Here is an 18,797-nt window from a genome sequence, read left to right on the forward strand (position 1 = left end):
TTCAAATTCTAGTTTATGCTTCATTCAGTAGCAGATGGGTCTTATGCAACTGATCTATCAAACCCGTTGACGATGTAAGAGGCTGATACTGTATAATTGAAAGTTGAGACCTTTGACTCTTCTATTGAAGCACTTGTCCTTCTGTGTCTCCTTCTCCATATAGTGTGTTTTCTGTTGTTACATCACAACCGCTCTGGCTTATGTCATCTTACCTGTGTACCATTCAAGTAGGATGGAAGACACCTCAGTAGTGTTGATGTACAGATTTCTGTGCCCCTGATAATTTCTAGTGCACTTCAAGGCAACCCACATCCTCAAATAAGATATTGCAAGCTCAAGAACAAAAGGTCCTCAGGTTTTAGCAGAGGAGAATTTGTTTTAGGTGTTTATTACATTTTTTGAACATTTATGAATACATTAAGAAACATCTTGACAAACATTTTTATTGACTTCTATCATTGAATTTAGAACACTTTGAAAGCTAGAGTGATAAGATTATAAAAGTAGTTTACGGTACCTTCATGCATAGAAGAGCATGTGCATCTACCTGCAGATATTCTACCTGTAAGAAAATGAGGAAAGATTGTGTGTATAAAATACATATTTTAAAATTGATGTAAATTAAACAAAGGATTAGCCTGAGCTATAAAACTAACAGTGTTATTAAGATCCAACTCAATTCGATTGATTCTATTATTTTTTTCCAATGTAGTAAATATACAGCAGTGAAGTAGCATAAATACATTTATAAAAATGATCTAGTTTATATATCAAGTACATCCAAGCACACAGGCTACTGCCTGTGGTTGGTACATTAGTACATGGCGATCAGTGTGGATTCATCCCTGGGAGGAGCACCACATCTAATATTCAGAGACTCACCCATGTACTCCACTCCACAAAGGGTGTAAACATAAATGGGGCTTTGGTAACTCTCGATATAGAAAGGCCTTTGACACGGTGGGCTGGGACTACATGTTTGAAACACTGCGGTGCATGGGCCTAGGTGCATGTTTCAGGGAGTGGGTGCTCTTGTTATACACAAAGCCCATAGCGAGAGTGGGGAGCATGGTGTCTGGGTATTGGGGAGTGAAAAGAGGGACTCAGCAGGGAAGCCTTTTGTCGCCCTTGAGGTTTGCACTGGTGCTGGAACCACTTGCAATACATGTAAAGAACATACTGGCTAACTGGGGGCTAGAAATTGGTGGATTGTGGTTCATTGTCTTGCTGTATTTCTTGTTGTATATTCTAGTGTACCTAAGGGACCTCATGTTTTGTTGCCACTCCTGCTGGATCCGCTGGAGCAGTTTGGTGAGGTTGCGGGGATGCGTATTAATGTGGCAAAGTTGCTTGTTTTTCCGTTGGGACGTCTGGCGACAGCATCAGTGACAGACCTCCCCAGTATAGAGCTGCACTGGGAACCGCAACAATTTTGGGAGTTGGGCCTCATGCTTACGCATCAGAAGGTAAGCCAATATACCCTAAACATGGGGACACTTGTGGAGGGACTGAAGAAATCCATAGATTTCTGGAAGACTCTGCCACTATTGCTGGTCAGATGTATGGCTTTGGCAAAGATGGGTAGGTAGCTGCAATGTCTATATCGTCTACTAAACACGACCTGGGGATTCCCAAGGCCACATTTTGGGAACTGGATTCCTTGTTGGTTAAGTGGGTCTGGACTGGTAAAATGGAAAAATATTACAAATTTATGGTCTTAATTATTTTCCAGGAAAGAATAGGTTTTCCATGACTCAGCATTCTACATTTCCAAAATATTCAGGCAGGATTCAAAAGCCTTTGTGAAGGCAAAGGCTTATGTCTTGAGACATTGAAAATATTTTAATCACTTGCCCCAAGAGTTTTGCTGATGTTCTGTGGTATGCTGGAGCATTCCCTTGCTGAGTCTCATGGGCAATCTTGGTCTTGAGAGGTATTCAAGTGCAGTCTTCTGAGTACTGGTGATTTCTGTCACCTTTAGGACTGTGACTTCTGAAGGAACTGGCAGTTACTAGATGTAGTCCTACATTGTATTTGCCACAAATTAATGCAATAGTCGTTTTTTTCACAAACAACTGCTTTCACTATTGTTGACTCATGATTTGATTTTCTGATAGAGGGAGTTAATACTGCGTAGCAGCTTGAGGGAAATTTTATGGCTTTAGAGTTATCAAAGATGACCTCCGGACAATGGTGGCATGTACCTCTGACAAATGTGCAGTGAATACCTTTACATTGATCTAAAGTAAATATAACCATAAAACAAGCAAACACTAAATACATTCTGTTAATAAAAAATGGCTTCCAGCATCCAGGGGTGCAATAATTATTTCTGCAATTTTAATGTGTTGGTAGACTTGTTTTACTTGTTTCTTTTTTTCAAGGTACAAGCAAGCACTAGTAGGGTAGACTTTGCCTTGCTTTCCCTTATACTGAACTCACTGGTGGGCATAATACCAGGGTGTGATTGTTGTAGTCGTGAAATATAATAAGGTCTTAACAAATGCTTGCAAAGAAAAGTGGGTTATTATTTGTGGTGGACAAGTGTCCACCTCAAATGATAAGGCCACCAATTGCTAGATGTCACACAAATTAAATTAAATAAACATGCACTCAATCTCTGTTAAGGTGACACAAATTAGTGAGGCTGAAATCAAAGGGAATGTGTAAAGTATTTTAGCAGTGCATAAACAGTAGAAAAAGTCACAACTAACACAACAAAACTCCAAAATAAATTTTTGTTTTTAAAAAAGTGAAATCTAAAATGCCCAATGTGTGTCATTGTCTGTGGTAAACTAGGACCATGGTTCCATTTCAGGCTGATCATGTTGAATCCTGGATCAGAGACACCAAGTTGATTGGTCCCGGTGAAAGTATGTAAATCAAAAAGTTTGAAGAAGTTTCCAAGTCCCAAATCAGAAAGGGACTTTGTCACTTCTTGAGAAGAAAAATCCTTTAAGTGTGGGACACTGCTAAAATTGCAGCCACCAATGTGGAACTGAAGGACAGGTTGGTTTTGCTGGTTCTCTGGAACATTTAAGATTATCGACTGAAAATGTTGATTGTTTTTCCGGAGTGCAGAGATCTGTGCCCAGGACTTTGGCTGCATCGTTTTTCCTTAGGATACAACTGAAGCTTTGTAGGAAATGTTTTCATAAATTTCCAGAACTTCTTCTGGTGACCTTGCAAGCATTGCAGTACACTTCTAAGGCCTTCAGGACCTCAGGGGAAGGCACTTAGACAGTCTCAGCTTGACAGGCAAAGACTAACATCAAAGTCCTGTTGCCATTGATCTATTGGAATTCTTTGCAGCAAGGTGAATATGTACCTGGAAACATCCAGTGGGTCACCCTTATGATCCTTGAGGTTCTTTCTCTCCTTGGATTTCAAGTGGAAGGGGGTTCAGCATTCTGAAATCCTTCTCACAGGTCAAAGATGCCAAGTGCTGCAGGTTCAGTCTGCCAAGTACCCTTTCACAAGTCTAGCTGCGTTCTGAGGAAGGTTGTGTGAAGATTCAGCTGGAAGGGGGACACCCTAAGACATTCCTAGCCCTTGTCTGACAAATAGAGTCAATGTTCCCAATCCCTGGCCTAACTACTTTTTCAGTAGTTCCTGTTTGCCTTACTGCAAACAAAAATGCCAGTGTGTGAAGGAAAATCCGCGATGGCTAAAGCCTTCAACCACACTAAACCTGTGCTCTGAGAGCAGGGACTGTGTAGGGGAGTATACTATGGAAATGAATGGTGTGTTTCCACATCTAACACTAAAATCTAGTTTGAATCAGGCCTGAACCCACAACAAAATATGAGTCAGAAGTCTAATAAGACAAAGCAGGGTCCTTTCATAACAGGACCGGCAATACATAAGAATTGTGATCTGGGCTTATCCGATACGATGTACAAGTTTTAGATGTGCCTCAGGTAGGCCAGTCATGAAGGATTCAACATAGTTTTGCCAACATGAGGGTCAGCAGCTCCATCCTGAATATTCTGCTTAGCTCAGATGGGTCATCCCTGCCCATTCATGCTGACCTGTCAATCAAAGTGGTCTATTGTGTGGCTCCTGGATGGAATTTCACAGCTCATTACAGACAAGGCAGCAGCTACAGACTAAGGCTAATTAGCCTGTTGTGGCTCAGGCAAGTAAATATTTTTTTTCTGAAAGTTATATTTCTCAACTAGCTAGAAATATAGCCAACTATACCAATGAACTGGATTTTTAAAAATAGTTATGAAAACTACTTGACCTTTTTCTGTAGCTGTTCCCTGCTGATAATGCAGAAATACTCATTTAATCAGTTTACGAGGATTTTCCCTTGGAACAGCTAAGCCCAATACAGTGAATATAGCCTTTGGCAATTTTATTTACTGCAGGCACTTGCTAGCATAAATTGAGCCATATATCACTTCTAATGACTTTATTTAGCAGTTAGAAGTGGGTTTTAGGGCTGTAAATGCTCATTGTGCGAGAATTTCGGCACAAATTAGAGTTTGCAGGCTGCAGGGGACCAGGCCTCAGTGAAGATCAGTGTCATGTTTTCATTGTCATACACTTGATGGCACAATATTGTGCTTCAGTCCACATGTGATATTTAGTTTTACATGCAAGAATGCCAGGTTTGGGAAACCGCTCCCTTGCTGACGGGAGCAATTATTTTGAAAACTTCTCTGTTTTCTTCACTAAGTTCAAGAAGTTTATAGACGCTATTTTCGATTAAGACCAAATTATCCACGGTTCATACTTTTCCTTTTTATTTGTTGATAAGGATTAATCTTATGTACCAATTATTTCATGGTAGTGGTTGAAAATGTAAACACAAATTCTCTTTAAACTCAATGCATTTCGGGTCAGTGGCAACCCTTCCTCAGGGGTCTCATCATAACAGTCTGAAAACATAAAATGAAATAGGAGACTGCTCAATCCAGTCTTCAAGTTTCAGAGATGTACAGAAATGTATCATATTCTCAAGGTCATACATGATACCCAAACCATGCTCCAGGCCGTTTGTGCAACCCCAATTGTCTCACCAATGCTCAAGTTGTGGTGAATCCTAAATGATGCTGAACTTATAACATATCCATAAATGTGATGTTAAATCATACCTCTATACCAACGTGTCACATTTCCCAGCCATGCCGCTGTAGAACATGCCATCGAAAGTTCACCCTGACACTGAAATCACCCGTGATACACACCCTTTAACTTTGGACTTCGGTCTCGAGTAAGCATGTGACCATTTTTCACTAATGACGGGTGATTTCAGTGTCATGGCGTACGTTCACTGGCTTGCTCTACAGCGGCAGGGCCATCCATACTTGACCCCGAGAGACTTAGGATCAGACAAATAAACTATTGGAGAGGGTGGCTGCTAACACTCCTGCTGCCCCCCATAACACTCTTTTAACCCTTGGGGAGCATTATGGAGTGTGCCAGGACCTGGCCATGAATATAAATACAAATGAGCAGTTTTGGCAACAATAGTTTCGATGGTTTTCATTCATTTTAATTCTGTGTGCCTGGGTCAACTGGGCACCCAGATGCAGTAAGGGAGTCTGTCTTGTCAATTTCGGACTCGCATGTGCACCTTGGGTGCAGTTTTCAGGGGCTGGCATTTCCTTTGTTGATCCCTTGGTAGGAGTACAGAGTCTCCCACTCTTGCCGGCAGCAGGAACTGCTTTGTACGCCTGGGTGTGCTCTACCTCCAGGATGTGGGTACTGGGGGGTACCAACGTGCCCAGAGAAGAAGTCACTGACTCTTTGTTCTGGGTCCATGGAATGGTTTCCCAGAACACACTGTCTCTGCATTGGCCCTTTTCTTGCATCAGGCCTTTATGCGCCAGGCCCAGGGCATTGGGTTCCCGGGGTAGAAGTGCACTTCCCTAACCCCCTTAATTAACACACTGTCGCACCTCTCCCGGGACACTGGCCCTCCCTTAGGGTTATTCTGAAATCCCGGCAGAGCCCAATGTGCTTCAGTTCTTGGGATGGCATGTTTAAAGGGTCAGATCTTCAGAGGTGTACAGAAGATTGTTGTCTCATTTGACCCTGGTGGTGAGCTCTAGACATTAACAGCATTCCACCCTCTAAAAGGTGCACTTGGCAGGGAACTGGTTTCACTTGCTCCCTGAGCCAGTCTTCTCCTCTTCTGGCTCCTGGTGCTCCTCTACTTCTTGTGAGGGCATCTTGTGCCACCCTTCTGCTACCAGCTAGTGGGGCACCCTCCTGCCCACTTTTACAAGCCTCAACTTTCTAGCCGGGTTGCAGGGCAATTTGGGGGTTAGTGGATTCCAGATTTGCTAAAGCGGGCCCTCGGGGGTATGGGGGCCAGTACCACTGGCCCTGGAGAGACCCATCTAGTCCTGAGGGTCAGCTGCAGGCAACATTCTTAGTGCATCAGGGACATCAGGTGGATTCCTCTTCCAGCTGTTCATGGTTCTGGTGTCATTACACTCCAGGTCTAGGGTCTTGCTAACTGTCTCTCCCTTGTTCAAGGATTTATAAGTGTGGGTGGAAAGTTCTAGGTGCCAGGCACCCCTGCTCAGTCCTAGGATGCCATAACCTTTTTTCACAGCATTCTGGGACAATCCAACATGGCACCATAACGTCTTCTATGTGGAGAGTTTCTCTAAGAGCCTCATCTCCACCACTAGCTGACATCACTACCAGATGCTTCCCACCAAAACTTCAAAGTGTATTCCCTCCTGTGTTGGTTCCAAATGTATGGGCTTCCTCCTTTCTTCAGCAGGCCCAGGTGTAGTGTGACAATCTATTTTGAGATGCAGATTGTCCTCCCCACCCCTTCCTGCTCAAAAATGGAGTCAACCACTGATAACTACTCCTTTTGTGTGGAGGGACCTCTGATCCCTCTGCTGGGGAGCAGAGCAATTACCTTGACCCAGCTTAGGGGAAAAGGTTTGGAATTTGATTATGAGCGGAGTCAGAGAAATATATCAATTCTTCACGACCTATGAGATGTACACATGGGTTATTGGGACTTGCATATTCACACTCAGTGTGCATGTTTTACCCTAGTTTGGCATCTCAGTGGAGCAAAACTGCATATTTCACCTATTTGTGTGAAACAGTGAAGTACTAAAGATATTTCAGTAAACTCTGCAGACCTATCTCTGAATGCCCCCTAATATTATAAGACCTTCCCCCAGGTCATCACCTATTCTGACAGAGTTTCTTCTGCATCATGCTACCTGTGTGCAATTACCAGGCTAACCACAATGGTAGTCTCACCTGAGTAGCCTGCACACATGAGCACACACATGTGCACACGTTCACGTGTAACCAGTTCAGTGACCCTTACGAAAGCGGCACAGCATACGCCTTATCTTAAAAGATGCACTCTGGAGGAAACAAGCTCTGTCGAATTATGGGAAAATTACCATGGGTGAGACTCAGATAGGGAGACTCACCACCAGTAATCATTCAAAAACCGGGTGATCAACAGTGAAAAATCTAGGTGTACTAAGTGGGCAGACCCCATTTTGCTACATATTTTCACAAGAAACATAGCAGGAAAGATATATGCATAGGAATATTTACCAGCAGGCTGGGGCATGTCCTGAAGTTGAAGATATTGAGGAATAAGAATTACAGTAAAGCAAATAAGTACAGGTATATTTTACAAACAAAACATACTGGGCATAAGGTGGCTTAATTACTGATTGGGAGATAAAATAGAGGCTGAGGATCATGGCAAAGTAAAAAGAGAGTCTTGAGAAAGTGGAATTTGATAGCAGTTTTTAAGGGAAGCGAAATGAGCTGGAGTGAGATTGAGTGCAGCCCAGCTAGGGAACAATGGCAGGTAAAGCGTGGAGGAGCAGAAAAATTGGGATGGTGAATAGTGGGCGAGATGGAGAAATAAGTAGACCACTGATAGATTTGAACATCAGGATGAGATGATGGTATTGAGGATAGTCAGATGCTTAAACCAAATAAAATACAAGCATCATTGTAATACATAGTAACAAATATTACACAGTATTTACTGTAGGCATATGGTAGCTAAATTAATGGTAAGGAGTCAGGTAGATGCTGCACTGTACTCTGTTTGTGGATTAAAACCAGTCCAACTTGTTTCCAAGAGGGGCATATTATTTTAAAGAGTATGCAGGTAGCAATGTTTATAGAATAGAATAAATACTTAGTGGAGTTTGCATCTGGCCAGTCTGCTAATAAGGCACTTATCCGTATGGGGTGGGAGCAAGAAGCAGATTTTCGAGGTATTTAGAAGTTTGAGTATTGCTGCAGTTGCTGTGGTACAGATGTGTTTTTGAACATTATACAGTACACCTAGATTAATGGTCAAGGGGATGTGAGCATGTACTTCATGAAAATAACATCAATGACAGCAGAGAAAATTTGGTTTGGCTAGAATAGCGTGGGAAGAATGATATTTCCATTTCGCTATGCAAAAGAGATCACAGGGCCTTCCTGTGTCTAAACACTTTGAGGCAGTTTATCATGGGAGTATGGATATCAGGGTAAGAAACAGGAAGTAGAAGATTGGGTGTCATCAGCAAAGAGGTGAAGATGTAAGTCAGGACAAAGGAGGAAATAATGTCTCCTGATACAAATTGTAAAATGAGAATTGAGTCTAAGGCATACATAAAGAAAAACTGGTTTGAGTGTGAGTAGCAAGAACAAAAGAAGTACTGGTTGGAAATGTAGGATGAGGGCAAATCTAGGGCAATAGTACATTGGGCTGGCAGTTCCAAGAGATGTAGGGATGGAAAAGACAACAGAATTGTTGACTAAATTGAGCGAGGCCAATTGTTCAAGAATAATGAGCATGGCTGAGTGGTGAGCTCAGATGATATAATTGGAGACATGGCTAAGAGATGTTTCTTAGGAGCAGAGGGTATGAAACCCAGATTGAACAAGATCGAGAAGGTTGTGGGTAGTACAAAGATGTGCAATCCTGGGCAAAACTAGATATTCCAAGGCTTTGCTGAAAATAGTAGATGGGATACAGTACAGTAGTCAGCTGGGGAAAAGAGATTATTATAAAGTTTGTAGACCACTTCAGACGTACTACGGAACTGATTGTGCAGGTGATACTATTGGTAGTACTGGTAATGATGTAGCTACATTAAGCATTCTACTTTCACCTAGAACCAGAACAGATTGCTTGTATACTTGTAGTACAAACAGAGGCAAATATAAAAAAATATTGAAATCAGAAGATATTTATTTTGAATCCATAGCTGCCAAGGTTTCAGATTGCCATGTGTGACATTTTCATAGTTTCAGTGTAATTTTGAGTGACATTTGAACAACTATGAGTGACACTTTCTCGAGAACAAAATCACACAATGAAGACAAGGGAAACCTAGAAATATCAGAAATTACACCCATTTGAGCAACAAGAAACTCCAAGAAGATCTTAAAACTGCAGCAAAGCACCAGAAATCATTTCCCACCTTTGGCCCCTTGCCTGCCAGCAATCAATCAGGAGAGCATCAAGACTCCAGGGCCTTTGTCTGTCCACATGACGTGGAAACCCAGGCCCAAAAGAAAGGATGAGTGAGGCTCAAACATGAACAAGACAAGTTACACAGTATCTTAGCTGCCTGTCACACAGGGCCAGTTAGCTGACTCGCCCGGGAACAGGCTGAGCACTATTTTGGATTATCGTCACAGGTTAAGGCCAGTGCAATAATCTCCCATACAACATAGCAACGCCTGTCAGAAACCTGTTAAACTTACCCCAGCCCCGGCGGTTTTAAGAAATAAACCGCAAACTTAAGGTGGCCAGAATTTAAACACACGCTTGTCACAGCCTGGGTCATAGTGGGCAGCCATGCCAGAGGACAATGCAGAACTTCTAAATGAGTCGAACACATCACGACCAGATCGGCACCCTACTGACTGCAGGCAGTTGCCGATCACGTGCTTGCCATTTGGCAAGTAAATAAACATATAATGTGCATGGGCTGTGAAAAAATGGCAGAAATGCAACCAGGTGACACTTCAGCAGGCAAGAAAGCCTGTTTGTCATCATTGAAACACAGTATTATGCAAAATTAGTAAAATCTAATTTGCGAAGTCCCCTCGGTACACCCAGTGGCTGATTTAATGCAAAATCGTTTTGTTTCGAACTGCAGGCACAATAAGGAGGGCACATTATTGAAGAAGCTTCTAGATAGCTTTGCGCTTACCCACACAATGGATCTGGTGTCACTGAAAGCAGGGGAGACCCCCATTCCTACATTCAAAGGTAGAGACTGTGCATCTATAATAGACTTCATATTAATCTCTGCCTTTGCTAAAGAGCAGATTTTAAGGATAAAAACGGAGTGGAGCCCCTTTAGCGATCATAATCCCCTCTACCTGGAAATCAAATATGATGATATACCAGCAAAAAACATGGGAGGAAATACGATCATCCAACCAATAGACCAAGGGAGGCGCATAAAATGGGGTATGATTAACCCGCAAGATTTCTACACCAACCTAGTGGGCAAAGGGAAAGATCATATAGAGACTTGCCTAGACCTTACGATAGGGGATAGAGGAGTGGTTCTGGCCTATGAATCTCTAATCAAAATAGTGGATGGGCTATTAAAAACTAAGAGACCGATAAGGGAACTATCTTCACCAAGAAGGTTTGATACAAACTGCTCGAGGGCACTAAGAGAACTAAAGCAGAGTTTAAAGAAGGTCCCGAGAGATAAGAATGAAATAGCCCACTGTAGACAGAACTACAAAACACAAGTCAATAGAAGGAAGAGTGCTCTCCAAAAGGAATTGTGGGCAGACCTTAGAGAAGCAGGCGAAAATAGGGATTATGCCCAATTCTGGAAAATTATAAATAGGCCCTGTCTCCAAGACTCAAGTTCACCAACAATCAGCACCAATATACTACCAGAACAGTGGATTAACCATTTTAAAACTCTGTATAATCAACAGGAGGTAGTTATTGAAGATGGAATTTGGGAGGGACCCAGGGCAACCGGTTTAGAATTTTCTTTGACGGAAGTTCTAAAAGCAGTGTCAGGGCTGACGCGCAATAAGGCACCAGGCCCGGATGGTACCCCCCCAGACTTATTTTTAAGTAACACTGATCTATGGGCACCAATTTTGACTCGAGTACTCAATGCCGCAATTAAATCCAGTTTACCGAGATCTTGGTCAACTGCAGTAATTGTCCCCATATACAAAAAAGGCTGTAGGGACAACCCACAGTGTTACAGACCAATCCCGCTGATTGATGTCTCGGCCAAAGTATTAGGTAGGGCAATTCTCAACCGCCTGTTAGAATGGACCGGCGATAATAACATCTTGGTGGACACACAGTATGGCTTCCGGACAGGCAGGTCTACAAGCGATCAATGCCTAAACTTATATCTTCTAGCAGCCAAATACATCAAGGCAGATGACGGGACCCTGTATATGGGATTTATGGACCTGGCGGCGGCATTTGACAACGTTAATAGAGCTAAACTCTGGGCATTCATGTTTAGATTGGGAGTTGATCCAGATCTGATCAATGTACTTAAGGAACTGCATTGGAAAACCTCTGCCAAGGTTCGTTATAGCGCGGGGGTGAGTACTGATCCCTTCCCGTGCTCTGGCGGGGTGAGGCAGGGGTGTATCCTGGCCCCATTCCTATTTTCGCTTTACATAAATGATCTAGAGAGTGCCCTGCTGACCTTGGGAACTGACTGCCCAAGAGTGGGATCGCGCCACATACCGGTACTGCTGTACGCGGATGACGCGGTCCTACTCGCTCGAACAACAGTGAGTCTCCAGCGCTTAATTATTGGTTTTGCTGAATTTATGAGGAATCTGGATCTCTCTGTTAATCTTACCAAGTCTTTCATAATGGTGGCAGGGAAAAAACCACTGAAGAGATTTGTGTTTAAAATAGGAACTCACGTTTTGGACACTGTAACCACTTTCCCATACCTGGGTCTCCTGTTTGACGAAAAGATCAAGTTTGCCCCATTGATTGAGGAAAGATCCAGGAAACTTGTCTCTGCAAATGGGGCCATACTAAACTTCGCACGAAGGATGGGTCGCTGGTCTCCGGAACAGGTGATGACACTGTACAGAGCGGTCAGCACCTCCAAAGCCACTTATGGGGCAGAGGTGTGGGGTTTTAGGGATGCACATCAGATACAAGTGGAGGAAGACAAATTTCTAAAGAAACTATTAAAGCTACCCCAGTGCATCCCGGCAGCAATTTCTCATAAAGAGCTGGGTACTCCATACATATCCGACTTGATCAGAGTGAGACCAATTTTGACCTGGCTTAGAATCTGGCTAAACCCAAATGCGGAATTAACAAGACAGATTATCAAGGATTGTCTCCGGAGAGACAGATGGATGCAAACCCCCTGGTTAAAATACATTAAAGAAACCCTAGAGTCCATTGACCAGTTAATGATATTTTCTGACCCTTTAAATGTGGACAGCTTTTGCAAATATTATCTCCAAAAGCAGCTATTACAAAAATATGACAACTTGAGGAATGATTTTGACTCTAATAAATCCTCGGTAGTAGCCCACTCGCTTGTAAGCAATGATATGGGTATGGAATCGTATCTCTTTTTAACTCACAGTCAACATGAGAGGTTTTTAATGACTTGTTTTAGGCTCAATTTGTAACCCAACATTTTAGCTTACCCGTCTGGTTTTACACTAACAATTGAGCAGAAGGGTGCCTGCGGCTGCGACAACAGGTCTCCGCAGGACACCCTTCATTTTGTATTATTCTGTTCTTTTTATCAAATGCCGCGTCGAAGATTCCTGATGGGCATTTTAAAGGAGTCAAAAATGTATCATGCTAAAACTGCTTTATTATTTTTGCAAAGAGCAACTGAGACGCGGACCCTGTGTACTGTCTTGAGCTTTCTAAAAATTGTGGTCAGACTAAGAAATACAAGGGGTTGATGGAGGATGAAATGAATTTACTGCTCCCTTCTTTTTGTTAAAGCCTGTAAATAATAACAATTTTTTAAACTTGTTTTTAACATTGTAATGTTCAGTTTGATTATATGTGTACATGTAATGTTATGGATTTTTATGATGGTTTGTAACCACCGAAATAAATAAAGAACTGAACTGAACTGAACACTGTGAGAAATGTGTAAAATAAACAGCCTACTTTCTTACGTTATTGAAACAACTGCATTTGTTTTCACACTTATCTCCCAGATCTGCATACAAACATATGGCGATTGTTTTTCATGATTATGTATTTTCCGAAGAGCTATTTGCCAATGCGTTTAGGAGCATTAAAGTGAGTGATTCGGGATATCGGTACTATGGCTTATTGAAAACCCAATTTTAGCACCCATTTGTCAGAATTATTCTCTGCCGTGTAACTCCAAAAAGAGGTCTCATCTTGTTTTCTATAGACGGATAAGGGTGTTGTGCGCAGAGAATACTTGCCAGCTGACTGTCCCAATCTCACAGCACTGTTCTTTTACAGGCCTCAGACCGAAGTGTTACATTGGGAGCCTTTACAAGACCTGAGAAGGTCCGACATTACACTACACGGACTTTGTCTCTGTAACGTGAATAAATTGCAAAAATACAAACAGGCTTCGTTTCAACAAGCCTGTTTGATATCATAGTAACACAGTTACATAGAAAATGAGTAAAATCTAATGAGTGCAGTCCACTCGTTACATATACCCTAGCGGCTGATTTAATGCAAAATAGTTTTTACGACCTGCAGAGAGTGAGAACGGCGATTGTTTTCAGGACTATGTATTTCAGAAGAAATATTTACCAACGCATCTAAGAGTTTTAAAGTGAGGGTTTCAGGATATCCGTACTATGGCTTATTCAAACGTTATTGTTCATGTTCACATATAAGTACCGTTTTATATAGGTGGGTTGTGCGGTGACAATCCTCTTGCCAGGCTGGTCTTTTACAGGCCGGCACGATAGGGTGACCAACTGGCATTGGTCCAAATTCAGGACGGTGAGTGTAAAAATTGAGGACAAAGGGTCAAAATTCAGGACACAAATTCAGGACAGGAGGTCAAAATTCAGGACAAAACTTCAGGACAATAGGTAAGTTTTACAGACACCTCAGAGGTCGCGCACTAGTATATAAGTAAGCCCAGCTATTTCCAAACATATTCAACCATTTGCAAACCTATCCATCATGTATCCTTCCATCTATCATTTCACTCATCCATCCCTTCATCCATCCTTTCACTCTCCCATCCATTATCCATCCATCCACCCTTTCACCCTATCCATCTGTACACTTATCCATCCACTCTTCATCCCATCCATCCATTCACTCATCCATCCAGCCATTTACCCTTTCACCAATCCAGCCATCCTTTCACTTACTAATCCTTCCACCCATCCACTCTCTTAGTCATTCATCCATCCTCCCTTTCTCTCTCCATCGACCTTTTCCCTTAGCCAACCTTCCTTCCTTCCTTCCATCCATCCATCCACCCACCCATCCATCCATCTACTCATCCACTCATGAATCCATCCATTGACCCTATCACTCATCCATCTATCATTTCACTCCTTCACACATCTATTCATCCTTTTGTCCATCTACCCTCCCTTTCACTCACTCATCCATCCTGACATCCACCCTTTCACTCAAACGTCCATTCATTCACCCTTGCACTTATCAATCCATCAATCCATCCATCATTACACTCATCCACCCACCCACCCACCCATCATCCACCCAACCATCCACCCACCCACCATCCACCCACCCATCCACTCATCCATCCTTTCACCCACCCACCATCCACCCACCCATCCACTCATCCATCCATCCACCCTTTCACCCACCCACTCATCATCCATCCATCCATCCTTTCACCCACCCACTCATCATCCATCCATCCATCATTCCCCTCATCATCCATCCATCCTTTCCCTCATCATCCATCCATATTTCCCCTCACCATCCATCCATCCTTCCCCTCTTCATCCATCCATCCATCCTTCCACCCACCCACTCATCATCCATCTATCTATCCATTCTTCCTTCCCCTCATCCATCCATCCTTCCCCTCATCCATCCATCCTTTCATCCATCATCCATCCTTCCCCTCATCCATCCATTCTTCCCATCTATTTATCCTTCCCCTAATCCATCCATCCTTCCCCTCCATTCATCCATCCATCCTTCCGCTCATCCATCCATCCATCCTTTCACCCACCCACTCTCCATCCATCCATCCTTTCACCCACCCACTCTCCATCCATCCTTTCACCCACCCACTCATCATCCATCCATCCATCCTTCCCCTCATCATCCATCCTTCCCCTCATCATCCATCCATCCTTCCCCTCATCATCCATCCATCCATCCTTCCTTCCCCTCATCCATCCATCCTTCCCCTCATCCATCCATCCTTCCCCTCCATCCATCCATCCATCCTTTCACCCACTCATCCATCCATCCATCCATTATTCCCCTCCATCCATCCCCTCATCCATCCATTCTTCCCCTCATCCATCCATCCTTCCTTCCCCTCATCCATCCATCCTTCCCCTCATCCATCCTTTCACCCACCCACTCTCCATCCATCCATCCATTCCTTTCACCCACCCACTCATCATCCATCCACCCATCCTTCCCCTCATCATCCATCCATCCTTCCCCTCATCATCCAGCCATCCTTCCCCTCATCATCCATCCATCCATCCATCCTTCCACCCACCCACTCATCATCCATCCATCCATCCTTCCCCTCATCCATCCATCCTTCCCCTCATCCATCCATCCTTCCCCTCATCCATCCTTCCTTTCATCCATCATCCATCTTTCCCCTCATCCATCCATTCTTCCCATCCATTTATCCTTCCCCTCATCCATCCATCCTTCCCCTCATCATCCATCCATCCTTTCGCCCACTCATCCATCCATCCACCCATCCTTCCCCTCCATCCATCCCCTCATCCATCCATCCTTCTCCTCCATCCATCCATCCTTCCCCTCCATCCTTCCCCTCCATCCATCCTTCCCTTCCATCCATCCATCCTTCCCCTCATCATCCATCTATCCTTTCACCCACTCATCCATCCATCCATCCATCCTTCCCCTCCATCCATCCCCTCATCCATCCATCCTTCCCCTCATCCATCCATCCTTCCTTCCCCTCATCCATCCATCCTTCCCCTCAGCCATCCTTCCTATCATCCATCCTTCCCCTCATCCATCCATCCTTCCCCTCCATTCCTCCATCCATCCTTCCCCTCATCCATCTTTCCCCTCATCCATCATCCAGCTACCCTTCCACCCATACATCCAGCTATTTACATTTTCTCTCATCCATCCTTCCCCTCATTCATCAATCCATCCATCCTCTCTCATTATCTATTTATTCACTCTTTCATTCATCCATTTACCCTTTCACTAATTCATCCAGCCATCCACCCATCCCTTCACTTACTCACTCGCCCACCTTTCCATATTAATTTTGAGCTGAGCCCTTTTGAGAAGAGGCCCATCAAGAACTTCACGACTGGGACAGAAGCCACCCAGGGCAGAGACATGATCCACCACAGGGGGGACACGAGCCATCATGGGAGGGGAACAGGATCCACCAGGGTGGGCACAGGGGTGGGCATGCAGTATTCTAGTATCATCTTGGGCTCCTCCCCCCCTCCTGCACAAGAGGCTCTCTGTCCAAAATGTCATCCCCACTGTGATGTATAGTACTTACATGAGATACTCTAAGAGAACTGATTGAACTGATTGTCCTCCATACTTTGTTAATCAGTGTGGGTGCGATTGTGCCTTTTCTTTATTGTATTACATTATAGACTGCATGTTCAAAGAACGGAGGTTTGCTTACAATTAAGTGACAGTAATTAAGCTCGGTGAAGAGAAGCACATGCTGCCTGGGTGTAATCTGGCTGAGTGGAGTCTAGGATGTTTGGGGCCCTGGGTAGAAATGGAATGTGTGAGGCCCCCTCTAAATTGCAGAGACATGAGTCATTCAGGGCTGTTTGCATGTGAATAGATGTCGCTGCTCCTGAACCTGCAGCCCCTCCTCTCAGTCACCTTCAGCACCTCTTAACAGCTTATCAAGGGCTGGAGGTGTCAGGGCTGCCATCCCGCTGTGCCTCTCCAATGCTGCTGGGTATCTGAGGAGCTTTGCTACTGCATCGGAGTGAAGAAGGGAGGTGGGGGCAAGCTGTGCCGGCTTTAGGGTGGGGCGACCAGGGCCCGGCTAAAATGACGGACAAATGTCGTCCCTTAAACAATCCTTCACGGACAACGGACAGACGGCCAAAATTACGGACTGTCCGTGAAATTTACGGACGGTTGGTCACCCTACGGCACGAGACCAAAGTGTTACTACATTGGGCCTTCAACAAGACATGATCAGGTCGATCTCTGTGACTTACCAACCTGCAGCAGGACTCCAATTTAACTGGCGAGGCCGAGGGTCAAGTTTACTGTAACTGCTGAGACAGATGATGCATGCAGCAGGGGAGGCCAGCGGCGCAAAAGGCAGCGCTGCCTGCGAGCCTTGATTATGATGATGTATTCGAATTTTCCGCAAAGAAGGCCAGCGCCTCGGCCTACTGCCTCTCACAAGTGAACTCTGGAAGCAGGATGTGATGTCAGGTCCCAGCGGAGCCCACATCAGTGTTACAGAACCTGACTGGCTGTGTCATGTCTCGGTAATAGCCATTGGGTACTACCTCGACCTGAAATCATCAGACAACCGCGCCACAAATCATCTCCGAGGCGAGAATTCAACTAATGATACATTGTGGCACTAAGCAGCAATGCGAGTGCCCCAAGCCTGTCGGAGCAGCGCACACACACCGCATGGAGCGCTGCTAGCTGCCCAGTGACTCCACAGTTTAATTTGGCAGCCGAGTGCTTAATAAAACAGCATGTCTTCCAGCTGAGGCGCTATGAATTATGCGTGACAATGCATTTCAGTGCGGTGATGTGGAGCACCACACTGAAATGCGTTAGTGTCACGTTTGATGCGTGATACTTGACAGGACTGCGAATCCAAGGACAATTACAGCTATTTTGTGAAAGCCTCCTTTTTAAGCAAAAAACCTTATTGGTACACATACTGAAATTCACGATCTATAAAATGCATTTATACTGCTTGTACTGACCTTCCTTACTGCAGACCTTAATGAATTTGGCAGATTCAGACATTTATCATCAAGTTCTGATTTCTGACATAGACTGACGGTGGCTTGCACTGGGCAAGCTGATTGCCAAGCCAAAGACTGAGTGACAGGATTATAAACTACACCATTCCAGAGTGCTTGTGTATCTGAATAAAAAAGAAAGGAAAATAAATATATGCTGTACATGCTATTACGTTATTTATGTGCATTTGTTAAGGCATAACTTGCTTAAGAAAACAGCAAATTTCTCTGATAAACGGTGAAATGCTCACAACTACTGGAGCAAGGTAGAAATAGACATCACCTAATCACTAAAGGGACATATAAATATCTAAAACATCTAAACCAACTTTCCATAAAATAATCATATACATTTTCTACAAAAATCCACCAGTGCCTTGCAACAAAAAATATGTAAAAATGATTCTGCAAATAAATATTTTTTGCTGCACATTGAAGAAATTAAACAAACAAGAGTCTCTTCACTAAAAAACATGTTGTAGATTATTATGACGATGGAGTGGTAGAACTAGGCCTACCTCAGGTGTCTGCTGCATTTGACACCACTAATCACAACCACTATTGACAGGCTTCCACAGGATAGGATAGGGTTGGAGCACAGTTATCCAATAGATAGTAATCATTTTGAAATAAATCTCAATGGAAATAATTTACAT

General features: G+C 43.7%; 1 protein-coding gene across 2 annotated transcripts in view; it reads right to left on the bottom strand.

The window, feature by feature from the left end:
* IL17REL (interleukin 17 receptor E like) overlaps nucleotides 1–18,797 on the bottom strand; it is a 705,004-nt gene that overhangs the window by 237,842 nt on the left and 448,365 nt on the right. For both annotated transcript variants that reach the window (XM_078679532.1, XM_078679543.1), the window contains 2 exons: nucleotides 18,103–18,266; nucleotides 518–562 (listed from right to left, as the gene is read on the bottom strand). In XM_078679532.1, the coding sequence (XP_078535658.1) occupies nucleotides 518–562; nucleotides 18,103–18,266 (209 nt within the window). The remainder of the gene's footprint in view (nucleotides 1–517; nucleotides 563–18,102; nucleotides 18,267–18,797) is intronic.

This window comes from Lissotriton helveticus, chromosome 1_1 (assembly GCF_964261635.1).
Source record: "Lissotriton helveticus chromosome 1_1, aLisHel1.1, whole genome shotgun sequence".
Classification (NCBI taxonomy): Eukaryota; Metazoa; Chordata; class Amphibia; order Caudata; family Salamandridae; genus Lissotriton; species Lissotriton helveticus.